This window comes from Saimiri boliviensis, chromosome 17 (assembly GCF_048565385.1).
Source record: "Saimiri boliviensis isolate mSaiBol1 chromosome 17, mSaiBol1.pri, whole genome shotgun sequence".
NCBI lineage: Eukaryota > Metazoa > Chordata > Mammalia > Primates > Cebidae > Saimiri > Saimiri boliviensis.
In genome coordinates this window covers 11952015-11964406 of record NC_133465.1, presented here as the reverse complement: position 1 = coordinate 11964406, position 12392 = coordinate 11952015, and the positions used below count along the sequence as shown (strand labels likewise).

Here is a 12392-nt window from a genome sequence, read left to right as displayed (position 1 = left end):
ATCTGTTTACATCCCATACAATGTGAGGGTGATAGTCTTGCAGGGCTTCTCAACTGGGGAACCACTGACATTTGAATAGGCCAATTCTGGTGCAAAGCTCTCCTGAGCACTGCAGGATATTTACTTTCCTTGTCTTCGTGGAGCACATTCTAGTGCTGGATCAGCCCAAGCCAGACTCCCCTTCCACATTCTCAGATGCCTCTTGGGGACAGTCCAGCCTCTGGTTGAGAAGAGGTTGATTTTTCTTTTCTTTTTTTTCCCTCCAACAGAGTGGAGTCTCGCTCTGTCGCCCAGGCTGGAGAGCAGGGGCATAATCTCGGCTCACTGCAACCTCCACCTCCTGAGGTTCAAGTGATTCTCCTGCCTCAGTCTCCTAAGAAGCTGGGATTACAGGTGCCTGCCACCATGCCCAGCTAATTTTTGTATTTTTAGTAGAGACAGGGTGTCACCATATTGGCCAGGCTGGTCTCAAACTCCTGACCTTGTGATCTGTCTGCCTCAGCCTCCCAAAGCACTGGGATTATAGGTGTAAGCCACCACGCCCAGATGAGAAGAGGTTGATTTTTCAAGGCCCATTTCTTGGAAGCAAGTTATTTCTCCCTAGGCACAATTTATCCACAGTGGTCGTCGCTAGGCAAATGCGGCTGAGCTTGTCAATGATGTACAGACACCAACTACAAAGAGAAATTACAATTCTGCCTATTCTGCTCCTTTTCCTTTTCTAAGAAACAACTTAATTTATTGCTGTGGTCCTGCAGTGATAAAAATTTTAAAAACAGTATGAATAATTAACAAATCCCTGATTACTTACTAGGTCAACTTGCCTTGCTAAATTTAAATCAAAACACAACACAGAGCAAGATGTTCCAGGTATAAGATATATGCTTAAACTTTTATCAATAACCACTTATTTTTATATGACTTTTTGATTGTAGACATATTTAGGAGCCTGTTAAGGGCTGAATACTATGGGTAGCAAGAGAATGTTCACTGAAATCCATTGTTGTCGTCTTCCCTAGAAATAAGTGATAACTGGGATTTGACCAGATTTCCCAGCCCTGCTTGCCAACAGGTGTGGCAGTGAAATTTCCTCACCAGTGGAGGTTAGGAAGATGTGATGATGCCACTTGCGGGCTGGGACTCCTGAGATTATAGGTGACCTTTCTCTATACTAACTCTCTTTCTCCTCTACCAGATTAGAACTGGATGTGGCAGTGAGTCAACTCAACCCCGGAAATGAAGACAAGGCCCTGAAAAATGGAGCCACACGATGGAAGGAATCTGCCCACCAAACTGGAACACCCACCTTGGACTCCTGCTTTCAAGGGTAGACTTCTTTGTCTTTTAAACCATATTGTTGATAGAGTTTTTGTTACCACAACTTAGCCATTCACCCTAACTAAAATACTGCAGGATCCTCGAAATATGTAAGACTAGGGCCTTGCCTTCAGAACTGGAGGGATGACAAATTTGCATTATTGGACTCAGGAGAGTCCCAATATTTAACTGACAGGAACATAAATTTACCTATAACAAAGTAATTATATAAATTTATAAAACAGTATAGTTTATAAAAACTATTATGTTTATAAAACAGTACAGTTTATAAAATTACCCATAATTTATTTTATATATATACTCATGACATATTCTGCATTAATATACATATTATGTACTTATAAATTAATAGATAAGGTTGCGTATAGTATGCAGAATTCAAAAGACTTGAAAGAATGTTTTGACTGTATGAGATTTTTGCCCTGTATGTTGACATGGGACTGTAATCTCTACATTGTATGTAATGCCAATGTAATTATCATTCAAAGCAGATTGTCCTGGTTCCAATCTTGGCACACATTAATCATTTTACTAGGTAAAGGGACAAAGAACATTTCTCTATGGAGTGGGAAGCATAAAACATATGTAGGGTTTGGGTTGACAGATGACAGGGAGATCAACCCAAGTCTTGGGAATGCTTTCAACAATGTCATAGAAGTACCCCCCCACTGTAGGCTCCCCTCCAAGTAACAGTCCAAGGTGAGTGTTTCAGTTTGGTGGACAGGTTCCTTCCGTCCTGTGCCTCTACCATTTTCCAGGGCCTCATCCTCATTTACTGTGGACCTGACCAGATACAAGAAAACAAAATGGTAAGGTAGACCTAGGATGAAAAAGCCATCCAACTGAGCCACTATAAAGAGTCACCATGATTTTCTTCTCAGAGGCCCCTTTAGGCTCCTTTACTTCCCCCTAGATAACCATTGCCTTTAAATTTTATCTATAGTGCTTCAGCTCAGGCAGCTGCTAAATTTAGCTCCTGTCCATCCAAAGGAGAATGTGAAGGGCTTCTATATTGAAGAAAATGTGTTCCCTGCTCTCCTTTTTCCACAAAGGGACGGACACTTTGGCAATCTTGGAGAAAGACTGCCATCTCTTCTCTCCATCCCTTGGTCCCACTCTGTCCTTCCCACAACTGGACACATGACACATCAGACAGCCCAGATCAGGAGAACCAGATAGCCACTGGTCAAGGATGGAGCCATTAAGGCATCATTTCTAGTACCTTACCTGCACCCAAGTATGGCTGGGGTGTCTTTCTAGATTCTCTATGGAAGGATGAGTGATGAGGTCCCCTGAACCTCCAGCATAAGAAGAGGTTTGGTCAGTTCACTAAGGTGAACACCACCGGTGTTGGTCTGGAAGAGTCAGTTGTCCAGACATGGTGCCCGTGTTCCATGCCCCATTGGCTTGTTGCTCCCAGGCTCTGGAAGATGATCTCCCACCTTGCTGACTATGCTGCATTTCCTGAGTCCTGCTGTTGATCTCCTTAGTTTGGAGCACCCCTGTATCCTGCAAGCAAAGACCATGCCTCACACCTCAGCCATTCTATCTACCAAGACCATGGGGATGGCCACTGGGGCTACACTCGGTGCTGGGCCTTGCTTCTCTCTGTATTCTCAACCTAGGTATCTGCACGTAGTCTCTTTCATGGGCTGGATATCTGGACATTGTCCTTGGACTATTTTTTTTAACTTTATATCAGTATTTCATTTTGATCCTTGAGTTCTTAAAAGCTCTCATCTTACTTCCATCCTCTAGCTTCAAAATATTTACCTCTGCCTTTTCATTTTGACAAATCTTTCTATAAGTTCCTTGCTAAGCCACACAGAATTTGCTAGAATGTGAAAGTTTAATTCAACTTTTACTCCTAAACTCTTCTGCCCTGTCCATCTCATCATTTCCTAGCCAAGGTTAGCCCTTTCTGTATCTCTAACTCTATGTACCTTATCCCAGTTTATCCACTAAAAATTCAAAGCCCTTAACTATTTTTTAAAAGCTACAAAGAATGCCCATTATGTTCTAAACATTTATTTTTCTTCTGAAAATTACCTCCTCTTCTGCTTCTTACGTGACTCTTTCACTCAGAAAAACTTCTGTTTCTTCCATTTAACCTGGCTGCCACAATCTCCTTGTGTTCTCAAAAGGCCACAGAAATCAAGCACATGAAGCCTGAAGGCACAGAATTCCCCCTACCCATTGCCCCATCCAAGTCAAGCCTGGATGAAGCTTTCTGCCTTCATTACCAGCAGTGCTTCCTGCTGCTTAACTTGGTCACTCCTCTTTATTGAAGCTTGATTTAGAGGGAATTCGCTTTTATGCTTTTGCTTTTGCTATGTGTGTCACTATCTTAGAGCTTGGTTTATTATCTAATTTTAAGCATCAGAAATCTTTTGTTTTTGAACAATTTAGAAGTTCAAAACCTTTACTACTATACTGTGTATCATTCACAAAATGTCTACAACGTTTTGGGAAAAGTCTCAGAGCACTCAATTGCTCTTCAATATAATTCCACAAATGTTACTGTTGTTATCTTTCCAATAATAACCCGCATCCATAAACCAGTAAGTACCAGTATTTTCCAGGAGATACTTGAGGGAGCACTCAATGGCAAGAAAGAATCCATTCAGCAACATATTGTCAATAGAGTTAACATAAGTCTTCCAGATATTGGAGTTTGGGTCTGCTGAAAATAAATGCAGGTTTTCCTATAAAAGAAAGAAGAAAGGATAAAAATCTTGTTCAATAGCAGGAAAGAACTGGCATAATCAACAGTCAAAATAAAAACAACACAGAGAAAAAACCCTCTTGTGAAAAATTTGTTATTGGATGTGTATCGAATCCACTCTGCCTAACAAGTATTACCATTGATTGAAAGGACAGCAAAGTTGGTCCATGACGGGAATACAGGGGCCAGCCTGTTCCTCAGGAAGGAGGATGGGGTTGGTCCAGCTTCTCAGAAGCAATGCTGATGGATACAATGTGTGTGTTTCTTAAGTGTTGGTTGATACACTGTGGAGGACGCTGAATCAGGGCAGAAGTTAGGGTAGGCAGAGGAAGGAATTTTAAGGGTAGACAGTATTAAGGTTCACATTTTAATAAAAACTTGAGCTTCAAAGAAGCAAAGCATTTTCTGGTTAATTATCAGAAATGAGCTCAAGTGTTTTGCAGTTGGCATTCAATCATTCTGAGTGATTTAGAAAATGAATACAAATAAAAAATGTTTCTCTCTCTCTCTCCCCTCCTCCCTCCCCACCTTCTCTTTTACATGATACACTCACTCTTGACCTATTGGTGGCCAAGCATCACCATGGTAACAACGTTTGGGCTTCAAGGAAAGGAAGCCTAAATGCTTAGCAATGCCAAGTACAGACATCCCATTTACTTTTCATTATTTGCATTATTAACACTTCTTAACAGCAGTTTTCCAGTTATCTAATATCTTCAGAGAAAGCAGGAACTAACTTGCAGAGGGTAACATTTCTAGATGACTCACATTTACCCGTTTAGGATGTATTGCCATGTTATAAATCCCCCTGGATTTAAATAATCTCATGATCTTGCTTTTAGATAAAACAACTCTACAATTTCTAAGATGTGATACCCACACCTTTCTTTCCTAAGTAGATTTAAGATGAATGTTCTTCATGACTTAAAGTCCATCATCATGCAAATCACAACATGGTGACAATACAGAGTTGCTCTCAGGTGTTACAATGTGTATACTTGTTTGCTTCCACATTAAATAACTTCTAGCATTTATGACTGCTTTGTATAATTGTTCTACCTTCTCTGATTGTCAAGCTATCAATGTCATATCTATATCTTTCACCTTTGTTTACTGCTTCAAATCTACTGCAGTCTAAGAAACAAACGTGTTGGAATTTTCTATGAAGTAGGAAGAAATACTCTGAGTTTCTGATTTTAACCATAACAGAAAAGAGTCAGATTGTACTTGCTCTTCTTCTGCAAACAAACATAAAACTGATAATAATAAAAGAAATAATTAGTTTCGGTAACTGAATAACAGACAGAACGAGGATATGATCCTCGAAAGAAGGGACATACTCAAGGTGAGCCTCACCACCACCTGGCTTTCTATCCAAAGATCCCTTCCAAACTATGGCATAGGTTAGTGGAGCTCAGTTAAAGCATTCACGCTGATGGGCAGAGAAGACAGAATCCGGAGTTTGGTGCTGCTGTGATGGCCGGGTCCTCTTGAGTCTGACTGAGGAATCAGCTGTGTATGTTTAGAGCTAGGCTCTGTAAGACCTGGTGAAGAATAGTTGCAGAGGGCTCTAAGCTGAATGGAAATTATGTAGGTGATAGAGTGTTGGAGAATGTTAGAGTTATATCAGAAGTAATGAAGCCACCTTGCAGATAACCCAGGAATTCAGTTGAGACCCTGGAAACACCATGAATTAGAATTAGAGTAGCTCAATTCCAGAGTAAGTCCTCATTAGATCCTTAAAAATTGAGGCTCAATAGGAACAAGGTGATCCATCAGTAGATTAGTAGCCGCCAAAACAAAACTCAAACTCTGTAAAGGAAAAAAATCCAGATTCTCAAGTGGCATTTAAGGGGCATTCAACAAGTCAAGCACATAATAAAACAAATTACTAGACATACAAAGAAGCAGATAAATGTGATATTTAACCTGGAGAGAAAACAGTCACTAAGAACAAATTGAGAAAATAACCAGGGTAGGTCTCTGATTTCATAATTGTCATACTAACCCTGGAAAGCCTACTCATTTAACTTATTTTATGTGAGAGAAGTTAAACTTCTGTCTCATTAAAAAGGAAAAAAAGAAAAGAAATAGACTCAGAAAATAAGATAGATGTTGAAATTTTCGCAGACAAGAACATCATAATTTCACAAAATTTAGTGAAAAGAGTTTCAAGAAACTTACTAACTCCAAGCATGAAGAACACAATGAAAATCAACTTAGAAACATTATCGTCAACACTGAAAAAATATCAAAGATGAAAAAAAGAATCTATTAACAGCAGCCCAAGATAAATAATAGATTATCTACAGAGAAACAAAGATACAAATTATGACTGGCTTCTTATTAAAAAACATTGGAAGGTAGAAGATAATGAAATAACTTCATAAAGAAAAAGAAAAACGATCTATACACAATGTTTCCCCAATGAAACTGTCTTTTAAAAGCAAAGATGAAATAAGGACATTTTTAGATAAACAAAGACTGAGGGAATATCTCATAAGCAGACCTGAACTTGAAGAACTACTAAATAAATTTCTTCAGGCTGAAGAGAAATTGGCAGGCTGAACCTAAAATTTATGTGGATATACAAAGAACTATACTAGTCAAAGTGATCTTGAAAAGGAAAGACTAATTGGAGGACATATACTACCTCATTTTAGGATTTATTAATAATTGATTCTCTTGATCAATAATCAAGAACGAGTGGCATTGGTATTTTCTACCATATATATTTTGTAGTTACATTTGATACAATGAATCAATTTTCAACAAAGGTGCCAAAAATTCAATAGGAAAAGTTATTTTTGTAACGGTATGGGAACAATCAGATGTTAATATGGAGAACAATGAACTCAACTTCCGTAACTTCCTAAATAAAAATTAATTCAAGGGCCAGGCGCAGTGGCTCACGCCTGTAATCCCAGCACTTTGGGAGTCTGAGGTGGGTGGATCACTTGAGGTCAGAAGTTAAGAAAAGCCTGGCTAACATGGTGAAACCCAGGCTCTACTAAAAATACAAAAATTAGCTGGGCACAGTGGTGTGCACCTGTAATCCCAGCTACTCAGGAGGCTGAGGTAGGTTAATCGCTTGAGCCTGGGAGGCAGAGGTTGCAGTGAGCCGAGATCACGCCATTGCACTCCAGCTGGGGTGACAGAGCAAGAGTCTGTCTCAAAAAAAAAAAAAAAAAAAAAAAAAAGATTAAAGACAGACGATCCTCCTAAATAAAAAAGTTAAAACAGAAAAAAAAAAAAAAACTCTTTTCAATATTTGGGGTCGTTTCCTTAGGACTCAGAAGTACTAACTACAAGAGGAGAAAAGGGAAATCACACTACATGAAAATTTAAAACTGTTTCTCATCAAAATATATCAATAAGGAAATAGGTAAACCACCAGTTTGGGGAAGATATTCACAATACACATATCTGTCAAAAGATGTGTATCCAGAAGCTATAAAGGATTCCTAAAACTACAAACAATCCAATTTAAAATTAGAAAATGACTTAAATAGACACTTCATAGAAGAATTCATATAATTGGCCAATCAGCATATGCAAAAATATTCAAAAGTGTAAATCTTCAGAGAAAGACAAATTAAAATTTCAGTGAGATACCAGCATACACTGACTAAAATATTAAAAATTTAAAGACCCACAACACAAACCCACAATTTAGTGAAGAGGCAGAGTAACTGAACTTTATTACACTGCCATTGGGAGTATAAATTACACAATCACTTTTGAAAACTGCTGGGCTATTACTTACAAACATTAAACATATGCCTACTGATGACCTGGCAATTCTCAAGAGAAGTGAAAACATATGTCCATGAAATAACTTATATCAAACTTTACATAGGAGCTTTATTTATCATAGAAACTAGAAATAACTCAAAGACCATCATTAGGGGACTGGATGAAGAAATTCTGTTATATTCATACAATGGAATTCCAGCAAAACAAAGAATTAGACTCATAATAAATGCAACAATATGGATAAAACTTAACAACACTGGGCTAAGTTTTTAAAAAGGCAGACACAAAAGAGAACATGATAGATCATTCCATTCATAGGAAAAGATAAATCTAATCTATATTGACAAAAAGCTGATCAATGATTGAGGCTGGTAGGAGAATGGGGATATACTGGTTGGAAAGAAGGACAGGCAAACTTTCTAGGGTCATCACAAATGTTCTGTATTGTGATAGCTACCTGAGTGTATACATTTGTAAAAAACTCACTGAACTCTATGTAAACTTGTTTGTACATTGTACTAGATGTACATTATACTACAACTGTAATAAATGAATAACCAACTCTACACAAATATCCAACAGTGGGATGAGTTAGTCAAATCATGGTGCATCCATACAATTAAACATTATGCATGATACTGTAGAAAAATAGTGACCTAGACAGTTATCGAGTACACTGTTTTAAAAATCAAGTTATAGCAAATCAGCAAGAAAAAAAACAAACAATCCCATCAAAAAGTGGGCTAAAGACGTGAACAGACAATTCTTAAAAGGAGATATACAAATAGGCAACAAACATATAAAAAAAATTCTCAACATCACTAATGATCAGGGAAATGCAAGTCAAAAACCACAATACAATATCACTTTACTCCTGTAAGAATGGCCATAATCAAACAAATAAATAATAGATGTTGGAGTGGATGTGGTAAAAAGGGAACACTTTTACACTGCTGATGGGACTGTAAACTAGCACAACCATTATAAAAAACAGTGTGGAGATTCATTAAAGAACTAAAAGTAGAACTACCATTTGATCCAGCAATCCCACTATTGGGTTATCTACCCAGAGGAAAAGAAATCATTATATGAAAAAGATACTCATACATGCATGTTTATAGCAGCACAATTTATAAAACCAGCCCAAATGCTCATCAGTCAATGAGTGAATAAAGAGATTGCGGCATACATATATCATGGAATGCTACTCAGCCATAAAAAGGAATGAAATAATGGCATTTGCAGCAACCTGGATGGAAATGGAGACCATTATTCGAAGTGAAGCAACCAAGACATGATAAACCAAATACTGTATGCTCTCACTCATAAGTGGGAACTGAGCTCTGAGGAGGCAAAGGCATAAAAACGCTACAGTTGACTTTGGGGACTGGGGGAAAGGGTGGGAGGGGGGTCAGGGTAAGACTACAAATTGAGTGCAGTCTACACTGCTCGGGTGATGGGTGCACCAAAATCTCAGAAATCACCAATAAAGAAATTACTCTTGTAACCAAAAACCAACTATTCCCTAAAACCGATTGAAATTAAAAATCACATGACAGAACTATAATGCATGATTACATTTTTGTAAAATTATATATAAGATAGATAGAATATGATTTTTAAAATGTATTTCTTTTGGCCATGTGCAGTGGCTCATGCTTGTAATCCCAGCATTTTGGGAGGCCAAGGTGGGAGAATTGCTTGAGCTCAGGAGTTCAAGACCAGTCTGGGTAACATAGTGGGAGCCCCATTGCTACAAAAAAATTTAAAAATTATCCAGGGCTCATGGTACATGCCTGCAGTTCCAGCTGTGTAGGAGGCTGAGGTAGGAGGATTGCTTGAGACCAGGGATGTGAGCTCAGGATTGCCTGATCCCTGGAGCTCAGCAAGTCAGGGTATAGTGAGCCAAGATCATGCCACTGCACTCCAGCCTGCGCAACAAAGTCAGACACTGTCTCAAAAAAAATATATTTTTTCATTTAGCATACATTTTATTGAGCACCAACTATGCACCAACTAGCAGAAAAATTGCTTTTGTTTGTGGAGCTTCTGTTCAGTGATTTTTATTTAATAATATTTAAGTTATCAAAGGCAAATATTATTTAAGGCCTAATTACTAAGTTTTATATTTGACCTAAGGGACCTCTGTGACTAAGCTGGAGATTGTGTAATATACTGGATAAGTGCAGAGCTACAGTTAGACAGCTCTGCCTTCTATTAGCTGGGCAGCTATAGACAATTTAACCTCTCTGTGCCTTGGTTTTCTCATCAATAAAATAATAATGGAAGTATCTGATTTTATTGAGAATTAAATGAAATGGACAGTGCTTAGGACAGTGCTTGGCACTGTATGTAGTATATGGTAGATACTAGATAACTATCAACTACTATTATTGTGTTGTAGTAAGAGATATTATTAAAGTGTCTGAACTTTTAGAGACTTTTGTGGTAAGTATTTTGGCTTGTGGTCATTTTTGGTTATTTTCTGGTTGACCCCTGCATAATTAAAATGTTAATAATACATACTTTTTTCTAGGTCACTGTATGTGTTTCACTGATTTGGTAATTTAGTTGCCTAAATTTTTTCTCATTCTGACTTTCAAGAGCATGGATTTGAGCATATGCCAACCCATAGATAGATACACAGATTATAGATGGATCATAGATAGATTTCAAACTTTTAAAATCTTAACGTAGTTTCTTGTTTTTGCCTGATGGTTTTCTTCTACTTCAAAGCAGGGACTATATCTTACATTTTCTTGATATTCAATATAGGGCCCAGGACAACTATGGAAATACAGCTGATGGATGGATGGGTGAATGAGTGGATAAATGAATGGTTCGATGAAAGAAAGATGAATGAAAAGTGGATGCCTGGGTTCTACAACAGCTACTGATATGGGGACAGAAGGCGTTAAAAATTAAATCAAATTGAGGGACCTTATTTCTCAAAGACAAAATTGGGGTAATTATCTTCTTTTAATTCTGGTGGCACTAGACCTAAGGCTCAACATTTTGACTGTGCTTTAAACCACAGATAATCCACAGATAACAACTGCGATTCACTCATGACTTCCCACAGGAGTCAGCTTTTCAGACACTGCCCTATGGCTACTTGCGTAGGGGTTCAAGCTGGCGGCCATTTATAACCCTTTCCCATTGTTCACAAGGAAGCTTCAGTCTTGGATGATGGGACATAAAGTTTCCCTGACCACAGTGCAGGGCAGAACTTTCCTGCATAAAATGCAGTACTCTTCATTTTTTTCTTATCACACACAGTTAGGGATACCATGATAATCTTTCATTTTTTTAGGCTCTACGGAGCTGGCTTATAAAGATGATGCTGGACAAGCACACTAGGTTGTGTGGGTAAGTTGGGATGGGGATGATTAGTGCAGTGGATAATTTAGGATTCTGCCCTGGTCATCTTCTTCTGTTTCCTTGGAGGTAGGTATGAGACTGAAGTCATGTGACAATTAAGTGTTGTCACCATGAAGATAGTAACAATTTCAACACATTGATACCAAAATGTAACTTTTCATTTGCCCCATATATTAGCTTTAGTCTTTTGCAATCAGCCTAAACCTCTATCCTTAACTCCAGAAGATACCACATTTATTGACTGTCCTAATTTTCAAATCACTTATTGTGCCCAAACACACTTTTTGATGCTTTCCCTAAACTCATAGTATGTGTGCCTGTGTGGCTGGGTTATTACCTGAACAAGGGCATGGATCTTAAGGCCAGATTCTTTGATGAGATTGTAATATTTTTCCATTCGATCATGCTGATCATCCAGAGAAAGAAGGGATTCCCTTTTTCCATCTTTTCTCTTAAATACTGGAGCCACCCAAGTTTTCATGATGTTTTGAATCTCTTCCACATTGTCTTTAGTTTTCTGAATTCTTTGTTCAAGATCATGAATACTACTGGTGATTTGAGTGACATAATCCCAAATGCCTGCTCCCCAAAAGAAACAGAATTAATTGAAATAGGCTGCAGTGACATAGCTAAAGTTAGTTGCTATGAAAGATAAGGATTTAATACTTGCAAGTTTTATAAGACTTTTCTATGCAGGTAACTTCATTATCATCAGAATATTTTCCCTCCTAGTTGTATTAAAAAGCCAACCCTTACCATGATCCTGATTATGGAAGAAGAGAAAGAGGTAACACTTACTTACCATGCACACAAAAGTTGATACATCTGCTAGGAAGTACAGTTTTATATCCAAATACCACTGAGACTTGATGACCTTATTTGAGTTAATCATTCTTTTAATGTTTTAAGCACTTTCATTGTGTTAAATTTTGAAAATGTCTTTTCCTTGTGTATATGAAATAAAGTTCTAACTTGCTTAATACGGCATTTGAAGACTTTCATAAATCAATTGTGATCTTTTCTTTTTTCAAACTTTAGGGTCCTCTTCTGAGGACCCTAATTTGAATTAATCTCCTTCTCCTGTGATTCATCACACTTTATCTTTAACTCTACGATGGCTCCCTATAACTTAGGTTGCATATCTGACTGTGGTTCCCCACTAAATGTGAGCTCTTTGAGGGTAGAGACCATG

The 12392-nt window shown here is 37.9% G+C and overlaps 1 protein-coding gene across 7 annotated transcripts in view; it reads right to left on the bottom strand.

Moving 5' to 3' along the window:
* DNAH9 (dynein axonemal heavy chain 9) overlaps nucleotides 1-12392 on the bottom strand; it is a 346949-nt gene that overhangs the window by 287850 nt on the left and 46707 nt on the right. For 6 of the 7 annotated variants that reach the window (XM_039476345.2, XM_074388185.1, XM_010339862.3 and 3 more), the window contains 2 exons: nucleotides 11538-11779; nucleotides 3908-4043 (listed from right to left, as the gene is read on the bottom strand). In XM_039476345.2, the coding sequence (XP_039332279.2) occupies nucleotides 3908-4043; nucleotides 11538-11779 (378 nt within the window). Of the gene's footprint in view, nucleotides 1-2565; nucleotides 2631-3907; nucleotides 4044-11537; nucleotides 11780-12392 lie in introns of those variants that run through there. The other variant, XM_074388189.1, reaches the window with a different exon arrangement.